The sequence below is a fragment of the Mercenaria mercenaria genome, unplaced genomic scaffold (genome assembly GCF_021730395.1).
Source record: "Mercenaria mercenaria strain notata unplaced genomic scaffold, MADL_Memer_1 contig_1064, whole genome shotgun sequence".
Lineage (NCBI taxonomy): Eukaryota > Metazoa > Mollusca > Bivalvia > Venerida > Veneridae > Mercenaria > Mercenaria mercenaria.
Window position 1 is genome coordinate 43,269 of NW_026459036.1, and position 20,126 is coordinate 63,394.

Below are 20,126 nucleotides of genomic sequence, written 5' to 3' on the forward strand. Positions count from 1 at the left end.
TTCACATTGTCATCTTATACGCAAATTCTTTGTTTTAGGGTGTCCAAATGGTCATCCGTATGTGATTGGAAACGTAAGTATCGTCAAAAATGATATCCAGAATTCCATATTGTATGCGATAATTTATATATTCCAAATTTCAAATCAATTTTCCTTATTGCCTATTTTTACTTCGGAAGCATTGTTCATTTTGATGAAATACGATTGTAATACCGCAATACGTGAACAACTCATTTGTTAATATTTCGCTTCTCAATTCCGTCACAAAATACTTTATAGTTACGAGCTTAAATTGAAAGTGGTCATACAATGGCAAAAGAAATAATTGATTTGTCTATCAGGACATCATCAGTCAGTACATATAAAATGTTGCAAAATAAAGCTGTGTTGTATATAAATTTGACACGTTTACAATTTAAATGATTATCTCGATGGAATGGAATAGTTTGAATTTTAAGACGTATCTCGCAACAGGTGAACATTTCCTTATTGGACCGTTTTTCGTCGTTACATTCATTTCGCTGGTTTAAGGTAGTTCAGCAAATGTGATAAACCGGAAGTCAGGTGTAACGTGATTTATTCGTAAAGCATTGAATAAAGCCTTAAAATCATCATTTGTATATATACGGCAACATAACTTACTTGCTAAAGATAAAAAGATGATAGCAAAAATGTTGACACGTGAACAAAGTCTAATTAATGCATTTAAATGGCTGAAATGTGCTGATCGCTTAAACATCTATACGATAAGCACACGGACATATACAGTTCTTTTGTTGTGTTGTTTTAGTGGGATGGGGAGGGGGTGGTGCAATATAATATACAGTATGTCAATTCATAACTGTGAAAGTTACAGTAAAATCTATATTGTAGAAATATTCTATTCATGAAAATATAAAATTGAGATTTTCTACAGACTCTTATTGTGTGAGATCTGCAAATTGCAAAAAGATAAGATAAGATAAGGAAAAATAGGAAAAAAACAAGCACACTTTCATCATTTAATTAGCTTATTTCTCCGTATATTTTGAAATTAACAAACGTTAGATTTTATAAATGTCATTTGATCTGAACGTGCAAAATTACCTTTCTTGGCAAAAGTACGTCCATGAATCAAAAGCTTATCAAGGCATTAAATCTAAACGCTGCGAATATCTTACTAAAAATTACAATGAAAGGAAATCTATGATTTGATCTTACATTGCTATAATTTTATAAGCAATGTTGAACACTAAGCCATATCACTACAGTGTACAAGAATTTGGAGCTAACTGACGTGATTATCTGTATTAAATTACCACCCTAACTTACTCTTACTTAATACTAAAACATTTTAATTGTGTTGTTCTATTTCACATAAACTGGTATTACTAGCAAGCTTTATTTTTATTAAGTTATGAACATTTATCGGTCAAACTGCATACTTTCTGTTATTACATGTTCATAACTTAGACCTTGCACTCCTTTAATTACTACTTAATGTGTTCAGTGTGGTCGAGCTAAAGAAAGAGCTAACTGTAGAGAATGTGGTGCTGCAATAGGAGGTCAAGGGCACAGACTTGTTGCTGGAAATACAAAGGATCGAAGGTCAGTTATGAATTTGGTTTCATAAGCATTACTTGTGTGTATTATTTCTGTGATTAAATACAGTATCCATGTTTATATTATTCAATCCTGGTTATGATTTTATTTATGTTTAGCCGATCCTAATGGATGTTTTAAGACTTTTAGACACTATTGATTTTTATTTAATTTGAAAGAGGATTTTCAGTGTAAATGAGAGCGCAGTACCTAAATACAGTTTGAAAATTAAAAACAGAGTTTATTACAAAGGCACAAGATTGCCATCAAATCTGTTCCTTACTACATACATTTAAGTGTCGACAACACAGTGAAAGGTCATATTCTTGGTCAAGCTGAGACTAGAGGGCGTGGTCCAAAACCAGAAAGGTTGCTAACACCAACATATTGCGCTACTATTAGGTGTGTACTGCACCTTGCTATGTATGTTGGATCAGGCCAAAATCTGCAGGTAGAGTATTTTGAAATTAAAGGTTACTAGGATAATGGGTACGATAGTGCTAAATATAAATTTGAATGAAAAAAAAACGTGTATTTTCGTATAAACACAATTTATGTTATAATATCAAGGACCGATCTTTTCGCGAGATTCCAACCGTTATTTGACGTCATTCGCAAAAAAAACATGAACAAAATGGCGTCGTTCAAAATTATTTCACACCTCCAATAATGTAGGCATAATTATAATAGATGTCGCAAAGAAAGGTAAGGTTTCTTATTTAGCGCGGGTAGCCAACGAAATTACCCATTCGAGATGGATGGAACAATTTATTGTCAGAGGAATTCACGGCAGATGTCATAAATTCCTCCCCGGAATCCTAGTCACCTACCAGTATTGATTACTAGTTTCAATATGAGCAGCGACTGGGAATCGAATCATATTTCTAGCGTTGTAGTCAAACATGCTTTTCATAGTGCCACTGACCACAAACAAAACCTAGAGTAAACATATCTTATTTAGATGATTGAATTATTTTTAATCAAATTAACTTTGTGTGCAGGGAGTACAGATGCTTATTAAGCCAGATATTGAAGAAAACCAGGTTCAAGAGTTTCTATGGACACATATACAACTAGATATTGATGACATTCAGAAAGCTCTCAATCGAAGTGCAGATGATGTCTTACTGTTCATGCACACAATCATAGATTGTATTCTTAGAACACACAATGAAGGTCAGTTTGTTCTTGTAAAAATAATTCAAAACAAATCTCTTTATTATTGCTCTTGTACTATTTTGAGTGTAGTTAAATTGAAAGATATCAAAAAACAACTTCACATACTAGTAGTTACTAGTATTACTTAATACTTATTTGATGTAATGATATAGTTCTTGATATAAATAGATATTTCCCGTAGAGAAAGTACATGATTTGACTTGTTAGTAACTAATACGTATATTGTTTTGAAAAGCACACATGTACTATAATCTAGCAGTCTTTTATGAATTATTAAGTTATTTATTCAAGGAGAATACGTGAGGGATGACGTGTGGCAGTGGAGCTCCAAGCGGGGGAGATTAAAATGGGAAACTGACTTCTCAAATAGATTCCTAAAAGATATATTGAAGGTTTGTTATGTGTTAGTAAGATATGATTATCAGAGTTTCATACTAAAATATTTAGCTAAGCATAAGATTTACCAAGTAACTCCCGCAATGTAGAAAAACTGGTGCACTGATACGATTCTGTATAATGCGACAATAAGCCAAACTTGAATGTTAGCGGCATCTCAACTATAGAACAAGCAGGTTTCCGGTAGTCCTATAAAGATGTATTTTAACATTAGAAGGGAAATGATATACAAGATGTATTCATTAACCGTTTAATATTTACATTTGCTACTTGGTTATTTGTCTAAATTGCTTTAATCAGTTGAATTCATTTATATTGTGACTTACAGAACTTGGAAGCTACAATAAAAACAAACAGTCAGTTGTTAGCGAAAGATAAAAGATTAGGTATGTATAAAATGTAAAAAGAAGGAAATGGTATGATGCTTGACTTCTTTACGCTTTATGTTGACAATATATCAATTGAGTATACAGTATGTTCAACTTACCTGAATGCGTCATAAAAATGCATATCCATTTTGTGTGGTGATTGGTTTTTGTCAGTTTGTATCGGTGCCTTATTGTGGGTTCCAAAGCGAAAGAACAACCTCGATAGCCAATTGGTAGAGCGACAACATCAAGTGCGGGAGGGCGTGGGCTCTAGCTGCTTGACCGTTTCATGCTAAAACGTGAAATAGCTTGAATTGGAAGATAGTAGCAGGATAGGTAATCCCGGTATCATGTCACAATGCTCAGCCATATGGGTTACCCGGTGGTGAGGGTAAACAAATGCGAACACACACATATCGTGTCATGTGTCTACGGCATTATAGTCCATTGATGCAGCACTGTAAAAGTTGACATATCGCTCCCTGCAACAAGTTGACACCGTCGTTTATATGACTGAAAAAATGCTGAAATATACCTTAAATCCGAACACAAACACAAGTTCACACTAAAGCGAAAAGACGTGAGATTGAAGACAGGAATTGTAAATCATGAATATGGATTATTATATTATTAAACATATAATAAAGTAGATAATAATTATATTGACTTTATTTACACATGTGTTTCAGTAACAACATAAACTTCAAACCACAAAATATAAATGTCAAACAGTGATTAATATAAATCTTTTAAACCTCAATCTTTAACCAGGTTCTTCAATATCTTAAAACGTCACAGACACGGATAATATCATTATGTAAAATGGAAAAAAAATTATAATGATAATTTGAAATCAAAACCATTTATTCCCAATTATTTGCATATTATTACAAACTGCTGTCCATGATTGAGGTTTAAAAGTATTGGAACTTATTTCATCGGCATAAATAATGTCCATTTTCTACCAGCTTTAAAATCGAGATTTGTCATTTTGGTGCAAAGATATGAATGATATGAAAGGTGTTTTCGCATGTAGGCAATCTGTCCTGGGCAAGAATATACGAAAAATCGCGAAAAGCGACCATTTTATTTTAGTTTTAATTAAATTTGTAATGTTATAATTTTTCATTGCTTTTACAGTTTACCTTTATGAGGTTTATTTTTGTATAATACATATTGCAATCCGTCAGTATAGAGATATAAGGTTCGCAAATGAAATAATTAAGATCTTATGTTAATTGTCTGCAGTGAATGTCGTTTGTTTACAATTAGGGGCCGACCCTCTTCTGTGCGTGTTATATGAAACGGACACGCAACAAGAGAAAGAAAACCCGGCGGAGTTACAGGATATTCCTCGCGTATGGAGGTATAGAACACCAATATCTCTTCAGCACCTCAGACAAGAGGTAGAAGCTAACTTAACCAATGAACAAGATCATAAAATACTTCAGCTGTTCCTTGAAGAGGTACTTTGTAAATTCCAGTTTGTTTAGTTCTGCCTATCATTTACTTGCTTAGGGCAAATCTATTTTTTGTTTTTACCGGGAACGATACGCCGCTTTTCATGGAATTACACGCTAGTGTATCATTGAAGGTTTAATGTGCATCGCCATATGAACACATCTGCAGATGTCTCTTAATGGTTCTTGCTACTTGTTACATGTGTAAATGCTGAGTTCTGCTCAAGCCGCGGCCTGGGGGCGTCGGCGGTAACATGCATTTCAACTACCGTCTATGAACAGGCTCAATCAAACCGAGGTTACAACATATTCATTTTTTGTCGTGTTTAGCGACTTGTTGAATTTCCACATTTTCTATTTTGCATATAATTGAAACAGCTAGATATTTTTCTTAGTCTGATGTAATGTTATACTTAAGAGCGTGTATCTTTAAGTGAATTCCCTTTTTTAAAACATAGTACGTCCATTTTACAGCCTTTGTCTTGTAAATCACGTTATAATTATATTTATGACATTCTATGATAAAAATCGTTTTTCGGAAGGGATTGTTTAGATAATTGCCCTATTTAAAGAAAAACACAAGTCATATTAATGTTTAATGATCAATAGTCATATAAATGCAATCTCACCTATATTACTTAATTTACATAGCTTTTACTATATCTTAATGGCACATGTTTTGAGCTTGTTTACATTCCTTTTCCAGTGAATTGATTGATACTCATTTAAACCAAAGTCTATTTTCTTCCGCTTTTACCAAGTCTGACCAGTCCTCCAAAGATGTTTGTAAAATGATTCGGTTGTCATGTAGTTTTTATTATGTTAAGTGAAAGTCGGATAAGCTCTGTAGGCATAACAAATGCAGTCTATTTCATTATTTCTCTGAAATTACTAATTTGTTACATTAGGAACACCATCTTAGAGCTCTGAGATACATACCAAGCATTCTACGACTACACCAGGCGCTACTTTTCAAATACCAGAAGAAGATAGACAAGACAGAGGCCTCTAAAATTACTGTAGAAATACTTGCGCAAGGTACTGAAACCATAAAAATTAAAGAAAGCGTTTGGTGATCGAAGCAAAAATTTATTTCGTTGACAACGCTGTTTAAGATTGTTCTGCACGTTCGGATAATTTTTTCTACAATACAGAGTTCGATTAAATCCTGTTTTTCCAGTACCACAAGTTATACTAAGGAAATTCAGCAAACAAAAAGATACAGTCGTGCGCTTGATTTTTTGCTAAGGTGATTTGAACAATTTAAATCAAAGACAGGTTTTTGTAAAAGAAATCTATGAGAAAATCACAATTTTGATAACAGTTTCGCGAACAAAAAATCTACAGTTCAATTTTAACTTCTTATAGTCGTTATTATACATATGATTTGTAATATGATTAAATAAAATGTATAGGTCCGCGTGCCTGTGTCATATTTAATATAACGAAATTCCGTTTAATATATAATCAACACGGGTTGCCACTAATTCATAAAATGTATTCCATTTTCAGACGCCGAGTACGTACTTTATTCTACAGTTTTCTGATAAATGACGTTACAACATTACTGTAGGGATAACGCATGTTTTTTCGTGTTATAACATCTGCAGAATCCCGTGGGGTTAGTTGGTACCAGAGCCCGAGGGATTCTGAAGATGTTATAGCACGAAAAGAATATGTGTTAACGCTTTTCTAGCATAAAACGCGTAAAAACCAAGTAAATGAATATATTATCCTACAACGTCATTAAATTTCCATGAAATGCGCGGTAAAGTCTACGTTGTTTTTTCACGTTGACGTCATTTCCTTTTGCATTATGCGTTTTTGGGCCGCAATACGTTTAGGTTTTGCCACAAAACGCGCATATATAAAAAGGTGTCATAACAGCACGTGAGCGCGAGAATCTCTCTGTTAACACATGTTTTCTCTCTTGTTAAAACGCCCCCGAAAATGGACAATAACAGAATAACAGCAGTTTTATGGTAGAATGCCGCTTAAATTAGCAAATTTGCAGAACTACCATACGTGGCTAAATACTACAAATACTACAAAAGGTATCACAAACGTTTTTATAATGACTTAACTGGTACATTATACGTAATGCGTTGGGAATAGACAAAGTATGCTTGAGTATATAAAATAACTATCGACATTCCTAGAAACGTTTTTAGAAAATAAGTACATATATATTTGAGTAAATATTAACAATTCCAGAAACATGTCTCCGTATAAACTATGCAATTTCAGCCTTTCTTTTCATTGCATTATCTTTTAAAAAGAAAACTTGAAATAGCCTTATCAGTACAAAGTATGAATTCAGTATATCATCTGTTGAAGCACCTTGCCAATTTTTGACGTCATCAGTGTTGGATATAAATGTTCAAACTTGAAGTGTGTTTTATTTTGACAACGACACTGTATGTCATAAAAGAAATTATTATTATAATTAAATATTGTTTTACTTTAAGATTAGATTCAGTAGTTAATCTGGTAACTATCATCAATGTTTTTTTTATCCCAAACAATAAATCATGATTTTGCTATAACTGTATCCAAAATATATATATATCAAAATATGTAGTGCAATTAACTGTAGTGACTTCAACAAAGTTTATTTTTACATTACAGAACAAATTGCTGGAATAGAAACAGACAGCTTACTTAAAGATGTCAGCAATGCGTGGGAGTTGGTTAGAAATAGCCTTAAAATGTATCGTAAGTTTCTTCAATATCTGTGGTACAATGTTACTTAACTAAAGACGAAAAGAATTGTGACGCAATATACGGGACACATTTCCTTTTTGTTTCAAATATAAGAAATGACTTGTAGATATTAAGCTTTTTGTCTGATTTTGAAAAACCGTCTACTATAACGTCATTAGTTGAAAGTACGACAAAGTATTTTATCAAGTGTATTATATAGGACAATTGTATGTTTCATCAGCTTTACTGAAGATTGTGATTGGTTAAACGTCCATATTTCATTTTGTAATTGATAATTAACATCACTTATTATTGGTGATAAAATTGATTATATTATTGTTCGCGTTTCAATATAGCATATACATATTATCAGGTATTTTTGATGCAGTGCGCACTATTATTTAGTTCTTATCGGAATTTAACATATATTTTAGTATGCCCTACAGAACTCGGTGGTATGGCAGTAGAAAAAGAATACTGTAACATGAGTATCAATGAAAAGACACCATTGTCAATGCTTCTGCCTACAGAAAAAGAAATTGGACTGTGTTTTTATGCATTGTTGGATTTTTTGATGAGAAGACAAAATGATTTCTTAGACAATTATGTTAAAGTAATGAACAGGTGAGTGTTTAAGTCCTCCTGAAGATACGTTGTGTAAAGTACTTTATGGAGCAGTAGAAAAACATATTCAAAGAATGTGAAAGTAAATTAATAAATTAACCTAAATGCGTAAAAAACGTGAAGCATGGCTCAAAGACCTGATAATTCGGTCTGTATATCTTGCTTTAGACTGGATTGTTTTTAGATAAATGAAACCGTAACTGGTAGATAAGTTTAATATTGAAACGAAATTATACATATTTCAGAGAGCCTTCAGCAATGTCCAAAATTTCACCAAGGGAAGTGACCTCAGCTCATTTGATTAGCTTTGATCCACAACGTGATCTTATACCATTGGTGCTGGCTAATTGCCATTACTCATTTGAGATGGGCAAAGGAACGAGAATTGAGTATGACTTTACAGGCATTGAAAGGCAGTTGATGGACAGGTTCCTATTCTCAAAGTCCACGATAGATGTTGGTCGAGTTTTAGAGGTATAAAATTTGAATATTAAAAATCGTTCAGTAGCTGTCTGAACATTTTCATATCTTATGCATTTTATATAGAACACATGTATAAGTACCAACATATATATTTTAGTTGATATGTATTTACTAATAAACTGGTATTTACCGTTACATATGAATGTTTTAACATATTTGGCGTCGCGGAAGTGAAAAAAACGCCATGTCAAATTTTTGGTAAAACACGTAATATGTAGTTTTTGACTTCACGTTGGTCAAATTGACTTTTTTCTACAGCAGGAAAAAAGACATGTATATGATTCAGCAATAAAAAGAAACATCTGTCATGTGTTGAAATTCGTACATTTGATTGATTGCCAATATGAAAGCAAAGAAACCAAAACCAATCCGATACATATTAAGAATTCGAATTCTCACAATTGAAAATAAAATTAGAAACTTACGAAAGATCTTCTCAGTATTAAACATAAAATCTCCGGCAATAGTAGAATGTTTGTTCCAGATTGACTTGATGGTATACAGAACAGAGATAACAAATGCTGCTGTATTTAAACAGCTGACAGACAAAATCCCTCAGGTAGTAGATTTGATGTATTGTCTATTCGTATAAAGAATGTGACTGTAGACCTTAAGTGTATCTTTTTGTGACGTTTGTACATCTATATAAAATATTGAAAATATTGTCGGAGCTGTCTTATTTCAAATGTAATAAATTTTGAGAACGGAAAGAGCCAATGATACATTCACCAATGATACATCAATCAGTTTAGTTTTACATATGTTCATACATGTCCATAAATTTGCACAAATTCCAAACAAAAAACATTTTAGATATCGTTTGTGTCTTATTGAAATCCTTATAAATACTTTTATATTATACTGACATTTTCGCCTTTAACATGTTTCAAAATGGTCAAATTTCTGTTTAAGTGGGGCTTTTTAAAAAGTTATTATTATTTCCGTTCTCTCTTACCTCACCGTTTTGCCACCATGCTGTTTTTACAATTATTTTGAGTGGATTTGTATTTATTATCAGTGTGACATAAATTGATATAATATGAACTTATCTGATCTACTAAAGTAACGCCTCTCACTATCCTTGTAAGTTTACCGGTGCATCCAATTTCTCTTGAATATTCATTTTAGGCGGGAATTAATGCTGCAGAGAAAACACAGATATGTAGTGATATCAGATATCTACCAGATATGTGCCAGTCACTTGATAATCTTGACATTGCCATTGGTTTCCTCAAATCTACTGGGGGTAATCAAGAGCAGAATCTTCATGAATATATGGTGAAAACACTACAGATGGATTTTTCTGTCCTAAGCCAAAAGGTTAGAAAGGAAAAAGAATATGTTTATCTGTTTTAATTTTCTGACAGATTCTTAAAAATAATGCAACTTAATAACTGTATTGCTTATTTACTACATCATATATTCTTTCAGGAATTATGCAGTATTTTGAAAACTACCGTTTCTTTGTCAAACGAAGCACAGTTTATAGTGATTGCCATTGTCCCAGCTATATATATTTAGTATTCTAACACGATCCGCAGCAGTTGCTATATAAACATATAATACACAGCCTATACATGAATCTTCGATAAAATGTTGCCGTTCCATTTCACTCTACGATTGTAACATTGATTGAGCTTTCATTTATATACCGTTTATATACTCATTTATTTCAGTGCAAAATAGTAGTTGTACAAAAAACATAAACATTTCTGAAACAAACAAATACCAACTAGGCTTAAGGTAGCAGGGTAAACTTAGATTCGAAAATTTTGGGCACGGACAGTCTTACATGTAGCGAGTCGCAATATTGCACTTCCCTTATGAGCAGAATCAGGGTGGCCATTTTATAAGTTGCATGCATATTTTGTGCTTTGAATTAATTTCAAGATCAGGATTCTCATACAAGAATAAAGAAAGTTATCAAAACGAAAGTTTTACACCATCCATGAAAAATAGCATGCCAAAATCATCCCGCTGCAATGATCCCGCTGCAAGAACAATGCCAAGTGTTATTGCATTTCTCAATTTAATAGTCCTTACTGAACTTCAGGATATAAACGGAGTGGGGACCCATCCAGCTCGCTTTTTCACAAAATAGCGAAAATATTCCTGAGTATCAATCAACAAGCACAGAACCCTTCCGTGATTTGAATTTTGCGCGAAAAGGTGCCTCATTGATTCATACAAAGTTTCCAGCAGTTAGTTTTACAACTGACATCAGAATTTTACATGTGTCGGCTGTATACATTTTCTAAAGAATGAACAATCATTATCTCTCACCTTAATTTACAGACATCCAAAATCACGAAGTTCTAATTATAACAAATATTGACGGGGGCCAAAATTCGAAGTGTACCCTGCTATCTTAGTAAGATGAGAAAAGTTTGCCAATGTACTATATGTTTAACATCAGTGTCATTTAACTCTCGGTGTATTTCACAATTACTTTGGTGCATTTAATGCAAATACCTTGATTGTCAACTACTATAACAATAATAACTTCGAATCCATATTCCGATCGTCCAACATAGTTTATATGCCGAAATGCTTATTTTGGTGCATTCGAGTGTAGTCAAAAGTTTCGAGTAATATTTTAAGAAACAACACAGACTCCTTGTTTCGATAAACTTTGAATAAATTATTGATTTCTGATTTCTTTCATATCAGACCTAAAATGTTATTCAAAATAACATTTTGACAGTTGTTACTGTTTTTAACTTGAATTAAAAAGTACTAAATGATGGAACATTCCGTCATGCAATGCTTTCCAACCGTGGGGAAATGATTATAACAGCATATGGCCCATCGAATGACGTATCGAGCTAAATTTAGTGCTACAAATTGAGAAATGTTTTCGTAGTTAGGATCACAATAATAATTCCAGTCATTTTATCAGATATAAACATGGACAGGAGTTCGGGTGCGCAGGAATTAAATAACGAGTGCGTAGTTAGAATCGAAATATTTATTCCAATAATTTATCAGTTGATAAAATATAGACAGTCGTTCAGATGCTTCGCACTCGTGCTTGAATTCTTACGCATCTCAAATCCTGCCCGTGTTTTATTTACTGATAAAATATAGGGACATATTTATCATTTCTTAAACATAATGCAGTGTATACGAAATGTATCCATGATAATTCGACAAAATATGGGTCGTCTAATGTCCCACATGCCCAATCTGATTAATGTAAGGAAGGTGTTAGTTACTTATGGAATACATTGTATTACAGGAGCACTAAGTAAGGAATTGGCAGATTTATATTTACTAAAATACTGTTGAAAAATTAGCCTTCATTATAATATTTTTATATACATAATGCTGAATTGAATGCCTCTTCTCGGTTATTACTTCGCATTTTTTACATGATCACAGGCGCAACAGGTGTGTCAGTTCCAGCATGTAAAGTCCCTGTGGCTGTTACTGTCTCTCCAAAAAGCTAAGAATATGACTGAATCAGACCAGCATAGTACGGTAAGAGCTTTGAAATTTGCTAATAAAAATAAATAGTATGATCTTAAACCATTAACATTAAAGTAAACTTATAAACTATCATCAGTCGTTTTGATTATATCTGTTTGTTTCATTGTAAGAACAAAATATCTTGAAAGTAATGTTTTCGGGAATGGCATAGCAAAGAGTGAAAATGTAAAATCTGGTGTTCACGAGTGAAAGATTTGATCTTACATGTAGTACTGAAATGTTCTTTTCATTGCATTCATTTCAACGATGATAAATCGATTCTACCAATTTGTCCTGCGACCGCAACGCCAGTCTTGATATCACTGTGTTAATGCAAGAAAAATGATGACCGATTCTGTCAGATGTATTGATTTCTTTTACATTTTAGATGAAGGATAAGTATTAGCGTGTTGTTATAATTCATATTCAAGTGTAGTTCCGTTTCGCTGAAAAAATATATTTTATATTCTTCACTATAAAAACAACAAATATGTTTCACTTTAATGTATTTCAATATGCCACTTAAAAACTCAAATCGAGTCTGTCATTATTATGTCTCCCCCAGGAGACATATTGTTTTTGCCCTGTCCGTCCGTCCTGCCGTCCGTCCGTACGTCACACTTCATTTCCGAGCAATAACTGGAGAACCATTTGACCTAGAACCTTCAAACTTCATAGGGTTGTAGGGCTGCTGTAGTAGACGATCCCTATTTTTTTCGGGTCACTCCGTCAAAGGTCAAGGTCACAGGGGCCTGAACATTGAAAACCATTTCCGATCAATAACTAGAGAAGCACTTGACCCAGAATGTTGAAACTTCATAGGATGATTGGCCATGAAGAGTAGATGACCCCTATTGATTTTGGGGTCACTTCGTCAAAGGTCAAGGTCAACCATTTCCGATCAATAACTAGAGAACCACTTGACCCAGAATGTTGAAACTTCATAGGATGATTGGCCATGAAGAGTAGATGACCCCTATTGATTTTTAGGTCACTCCGTCAAAGGTCAAGGTCACAGGGGCCTGAACATGGAAAATTATTTCCGATCAATAACTAGAGAACCACTTGACCCAGAATGTTGAAACTTCATAGGATGATTGTACATGCAAAGTAGATGACCCCTATCGATTTTGGGGTCACTCTGTGAAAGGTCAAGGTCACAGGGGCCTGAACATTGAAAACCATTTCCGGTCAGTAACTTGAGAACCACTTGACCCAGAATGATGAAACTTCATAGGATGATTGGTCATGCAGAGTAGATGACCCCTAACGATTTTAGGGTGACTCTGTTAAAGGTCAAGGCCACAGGGGCCTGAACATGGAAAACCATTTCCAATCAATAACTTGAGAACCTCTCGACCCAGATTGTTGAAACTTCATAGGATGATTGTTCATGCAGGGTAAATGACCCCAAATGTTTTTGGGGTCACTCCGTTAAAGGTCTAGGTCACAGAGGCCTGAACATTGATAACCAGTTCATATCAATAACTTGAGAACCACTTGACCCAGAATGTTGAAACTTCATAGGATGATTGAACATGCAGAGTAGATGACCCCTATTGATTTTGGGGTCAGCATATTGAAGGTCAAGGTCACAGTGGCCTGTTCATGTAAAATCATTTTTTGGAAATAACTTGAGAACCACTTGACCTCAAATGTTGAAACTTAATAGGATGATTGGACGTGCAGAGTAGATGACCCCTACTTATTTTGAGGTCACTTGATCAAAGGTCAATGTCACAGGAGCCTGAACAGTGACTTGAGAACCACTAGGCCAAGAGTGTTGAAATTTAGCGGGATGACTGGACATGCCAAGTAGATGATCCCTATTGCAGCCAACCATCAGTGTCTCTTTGACTTTCGCTCCTGACCCCTATTAACTTCTTGCCTATAGGACTTTGCATTGGGGGAGACATGCGCTTTTTTACAAAAGCATTTTGTAGTTTTGATTGGTTGCGTTCTATGCTTCCAAAGGATTGTCTAACAGATTTTATTATCTATCACAACAGCAGTATTTGAGTGCCATGTGGCAGCTGTAAAATTTCTCCTATTACTTTGACTCAGTTTTAATACATTTTCCGGTCCTTTGGGATCATGGAATGTATTCACTTTTACTGTTAAGCCGGTGCTAGACGTCGTTAGGGGTGTTGCATATTCTATTTCCTCTCATGAATAGACTCAATCAAACCGAGTTTGCCACTTTTTTGCTCGGTTACGTTCTATGCCTCCCAAGGCTATTCTTACTGATTTTAACTATCACAAAAGTGTTATGTGGCAGCTGTAAAATCTATCGCCATACTTTGACTCAGTGTTGTTATATATTTGGTCCATGGAGTACATGTATATTCATTTTTACTATGATGGTGATGGTGCTAGTTTGGATGGAGAGGGACATGAGAGTGCCGCACATTTCATTACCCTCATAAGCGAATCCGTCTATCAATTTTTTGCCAACATTATGCTTGGTTGCGTTTTTTGTTCCAAAGGATCTTGTGATAGATTTTAATAATTTAAATACATTTCCAATGTTTTCAGACAATATTTGAGAATGTTTCACAAGAATTTCATGACGATATTCCTGAAGAGCTGGTTAAAGATTTCCGTGACTACACAGGAAAACTCACTGCAGATAAGCTGATGCAGCTTGTAGAAGCATTGCACGAGTTTATACTGCTGATGGTGGCTGCAAAACAAAATACGGACGAGGAAGCAACTACAGATACAACAGGAAACAAGTATAACTAAACTTGTATAAGCAAATCTTTTAAATTTTTTTATTTGACTAGTGTGTCTTTAATGCTTTTTTTAATTGCCTCCAAAATAGCATGTACTACAACATTTCTCTGCTATTGAAAATAAAGCCTAAGTAGATCAAAAAAGTGACCATCGTATTTGCCACTCGTATTTCTTCAAAACAATCAAAATGTTTTGGAGTTTTTAATAGCGCTCTCACAATTGAATAAAATTGTTGTCCTCTGCCTTTTTTGAAGGTAGTTCGGAATAACTTGGCACAGATTTTACCCTGTCCCCTAGCTACAAGGTTAAGGTCACATTTGACAAAGGTTAACAGGGTTTGTTTCGTGTCCGGTTCATAACTCAGCCATTCATTGGGGGACTTTGAAATTAACTGGCACAAATTTTTCCCACCAAGATACGCTGTATCATGTGTAAGGCCCAGATCCCTTGTTTCAAGGTCAAGGTTACACTTGGAGGACACAGGTTTAGAGCATCAGTTTCATGTCCGGTTCATAACTTTATCAATCATCACGAGATTTCAGTTTTATGTGTCCCGACTGTACATAATTGCAAACATCAGTATTCATAAAAGAAAAAAGAAACAGACTAGCGTGGATTAATTTACAGATATATGCTTACCGTGTTTTTAGGCTCGGCGAATGGTTGTTCGGATACATAGAGAGTCTTGACAGCCCTTGTATTGATTTGGCAGCGCTTAAGGATTTCCCCGTGGAATTGCTTTTCAAACATTGCGTCAAGACTTGGATAACATTATACAAGACTTTAAAAATGAAGGAGTCGGGAGCTTATAGACAGTTTTAACGATGGATTTATTTCAGTCTTAGCAAAAGAGCCTAGACTGCAAATACTCCTGAACAAACTTTATACATTTGTTATGTTATAGTAAACGATATCAGAAGTTAGTTTGTTGTGATTTTTTGTTCTACACAATGGTAATGCAAATGCAAATGATTGATATATACTACTTATACAGATGTATCAAGTTTTTTTTTTGTAAATTGTTTATACGTATATTCAAAGTTTATTAAAGTAGTTTGATAAAACACACCTGTTTAAATTATGTTAACTGGTACATCATGGTTTTACTATTAAGCACTTTTATTTTTTTTACTTTAATAGCATTATGTTTGATGTGGAATATGCTATCATTGACAGTAATGAATATATAACAAATGTTATATAATTATTCACAGTTTGTATTGTTTTTTTTATATATTTATATTTCATTTCATTATAATATGCACATTCTGTTTACTTATTGCCGATATTTTCTAAATGACTAGGTTGAGAGTGATCTTTCGGTTGTGTCCCTTTATTTATACAATGACTTAATATTTGATTTATTAATTGTTATTATGATCTGTGACATATCATGTATCATATTATGTGTGAAAAATTCGTTTAATTTGGAAAAGGTAAGATATGTATGATTTATTATGTTTGTAATTTGATGACATAATACTGATACAGAAATGTGAATATAAGTTCTTTCACTGATCATAACTCTAACATTTTATATCAAACCTACACTATATGTACATTTATCACATGTTTGACGTAGAGTGGGAATGAACTAAAGCCATTGCACAATTTTGGTATTACACGAATGTAATAGCATTTGATAGGACGTCGTTTAACTATACAAGACGTTGGTCGAATTGACATGGGCTATGATAGGTATTTCGATGTTTTAGCGGAAAAAGCTAACATTTAATAAAAAAATTCTTATATTAGTGTCTTTCTGCACTGAATTTATTAAACTAGTTAAATAAAAATTTAAAATGCTCAGCAGAGAGCCTCGCAGGTTACCATTTTATTCATCTCGTTTCATAAATTCATTGTGAATTTACACACATCTAATATTCTGTTTCTGCTGATTTCATATCAGAACAACTAAATATTGTGCAACATATTTGTATTGTAGAGTGTTTTAGAGTTAGAAGGTGGCCTACCCACAGGAAGTGAATATGATTGTTTCATGCAACTTTCTAGGAAAAAGCAATCATTCGTTCATAAAACCGATATCGCGATAATGTTATAAATGCCCTGATAAATCTTCAATTCCATTACATCGTATGTTGACTGCTTTTTAGTTTTGATTGAATTTATCTTTTTAACTAGAGGATATGATTAGATTTTTTTGTCTTATAATTGCCAGGTGTAAGCTGTCTTTGCGTTTTATGCTTTCTGTTTAGTGTGTTAAGTCCTGAAAGAATAAAGACTGGTTTGTAATGAAATAATGTTGTGACCTGTTAGCGTAATAATTCTAAGTTTGTTCTGTTTCTTACTTAGAAGATTTAGTGTAAGTTTTTTTCCACTAAATTTCAATTATTGTTTGTACTACATATTTGCTGAAATGCATAAGTTTGTGAATTATTGTTGAAGTAAATATATATTTTGAATTGTTGCGACCTGTTTCTTCATGCATACTTTAGATACCTCTATCTCTACCAAATCTTGCGTGTCATTATACTGTATTTCAATCTTTATTTGCTTACTATAATATAAAGAAAGTTTTGTTTGTCGGTTACGGGGTGTTAAAATAAAAGCTACTTTGGTTATTTGTCCATTCCTTTTTTACTAACCGTACACAATATTATACTAGTGAACACCAAGATATACTAACTAGTGCATATAAGTAATAGCATAGTATGCAACTCAATTATGTACATACATATGGAACTATTGCTACAACTGAATGTAATTGAAAGCAAAAGACGACCATTTGATACAGGGAAAGTAAACTGTTGTAATCACGGATTTTGACCTTCAAATGCTACTTTAACCTTGGACATAGTTACCTAGTTTAAGCACTGCATTTTGTCTTGATGTAGTTAACAATTGTTACTTGTTTTATGGAAACCCTTCCAGTGGGTAATACCATGGAACACAAATTAAATCGATTTTAGCTTTGATCTATACGTGTGACCTAGTGAACCGGGTCTCGCCCTCAACACGTTGTCCAGATGAGGTAAATAACTAATTTTAGTATTATGAAAATCTCTGATTTACCATGGTTCTCAGTTACGATGCAAAGGAAGATAAGAGGGTGTTATCCCAAGTGGTTTAATATCGAAGCATCTGAACAAAGCATCTAATACCTAATCTCTTGGTAGACTTATTTTATTTTTACTTTTTATGCTGGCGGTCTAACAATCTAAAATAGCATATTTATCTAACGGTATTTGTAAAACATAGAAAGTTTATTTTCAGATTTACATATAGAAAGTCATACATATGTAAAGCTGAAGGTCGGTGATTCTGTCAAAATCCGTTGCAATGATGCCCGATCAGGGTAAAAAATGTTTCTAGCAATCCATAGATAAATATGCTTATTGGAGTACCCATCCTACATTATGAAATATAAAGGAAAATCGTTTGGAAGCGCAAAACGTCTACCCAGGAAAACAATTGCAGACAAGGATTCACTGAATCTGTTCATAAGAGGAAGTGCACGTCCCTCTCGTCCCTGGCATCAGCAGAGCCAGAATACTATTTTGGTGAATTACTGAAATGGAATCCATGAGAAAAATGGTGCTCAAGAAATATTAACAGGAAATAAAGTATATCAAATAACTTAGCATAAAAACTTTACGGGCCGGACCTACAGGTTGGCATTGTCACTACCGTCTGCCTGATCTGTTTGCATACATTGTCAACAACATGGAAAACGTTTTAAATTGAAAATTTTAAAGCATTAGAAACGATTAAGCAATCTGCACCATGATCTTATGCCTTTTTCTATAATATCTTGACAAGCTTGTGTCCGATGTTTTATAAGATGACCCATTCATTGTATGCTTTTGATTCCATACCTCATGTTTTTATTTCGATGTAAATGAGATGTGAAACCAAACTTTGTAGTCATGTCTGGCGCCATATAACCTATACTGTGTTGGTTCGCCGTAAAACCCAAATAAATAAATGAATAAATTCATTGTATGCTTACGATTGATATATCTTCTTTGATCGAAATATATACATATATATAAAGAGAGATATATATGAATATATATATTGAAAGTAACTTAAATATGAAATATCTTTTAAAACTGATCATTGCGAATTGAAAGACCTTTGCTCTTTGAAATCCATCAGTGAGTTAGGGGACTGGTCAGATGGATATATTTACCTCTCAAACTGACATAGTTTGTTTGAAGACCACATATTAAAAAGAGACATTCAGTAGGAAACGATACTTCACAATATATAAAAATATACAAAACTGCTGTGTTTCATCAGGTGAAAACATTTTCTCTCTATATCATTGTTCATGTTTTCAACCTAGCATTGTTTGTTGCTAGTTGCTTGGAATGTTGTAGTTCATTATAACTGGCTGTATGCTAATGTTCTGCTTAGGCATATACTTGGAGAAGTGAGGGAGGCATGATGTGTGTTCCATTTAAGCGAATCTGTTATTCTATTGCTTGATCACGGTCAATTTTTTCAGATTTCATCCATCAAATACTCACTATGATGACATGGATAACGGAAGACAAAACTTTAAAGAGAGAGGAATGTAAACACTTGAACTGTTTCAGTCACAATATTATCACTTATTCTTTCGATTCATGAAAGGATGTACAAATGAACGTATTGTATAGCCTCGTTCGACCAACTCTCGAACAGTATTTCAAGATTTTTACAGCTACAAGAGTTTAGTTTCAATGTAGCCAAATAAACCCTATCTCGATTGTAGAGTAGCATAATGTCATTTACATTTTTTCAACATTACATTTTTAAATGTCGGCTGTGGTACTGAAGGGATACTTATTAGGTAAAAGATGTTTGACCTGTTCAAACGAACTTTCGCACGACTATCAAGTAACTTGAACTTTTTATTTTGTATTTAAAACAGAAAACATTGTCATGAAACATGTGAAGTTAATGAGTTTGATTGACAAATAGAGTCCCTTTTAAAACTTATCTGGCTTTACATGAAAGTCACAACAGTGTGATCAATTAAACTCTGGTTTTCAGTGTTGAGACAATGAACTAATTTATCATAATTAAAATAATGATGGGTCACCTTGCTTGAATAAAACTTGGAACATTTGAAAAAGTAAATCAAGTACCGGGGCCAACTTGACAGTGAAAAAAGAATGAA

General features: G+C 33.6%; 1 protein-coding gene across 1 annotated transcript in view; it reads left to right on the top strand.

Annotated features, from left to right (window-relative positions):
- LOC128551411 (E3 ubiquitin-protein ligase rnf213-alpha-like) overlaps positions 1 to 17,426 on the top strand; it is a gene marked incomplete at its 5' end in the record, with an annotated part of 57,350 nt that extends 39,924 nt beyond the window's left edge. Inside the window, 16 exon segments of the mRNA XM_053532261.1 lie at positions 39 to 73; positions 1,490 to 1,587; positions 1,879 to 2,032; positions 2,583 to 2,757; positions 3,052 to 3,152; positions 3,485 to 3,542; positions 4,797 to 4,990; positions 5,893 to 6,022; positions 7,613 to 7,699; positions 8,122 to 8,311; positions 8,557 to 8,785; positions 9,279 to 9,353; positions 9,923 to 10,114; positions 12,176 to 12,274; positions 14,798 to 14,997; positions 15,649 to 17,426. Coding sequence (XP_053388236.1) covers positions 39 to 73; positions 1,490 to 1,587; positions 1,879 to 2,032; positions 2,583 to 2,757; positions 3,052 to 3,152; positions 3,485 to 3,542; positions 4,797 to 4,990; positions 5,893 to 6,022; positions 7,613 to 7,699; positions 8,122 to 8,311; positions 8,557 to 8,785; positions 9,279 to 9,353; positions 9,923 to 10,114; positions 12,176 to 12,274; positions 14,798 to 14,997; positions 15,649 to 15,820 — 2,189 coding nt within the window.
- Positions 17,427 to 20,126: the final 2,700 nt, after the last annotated feature.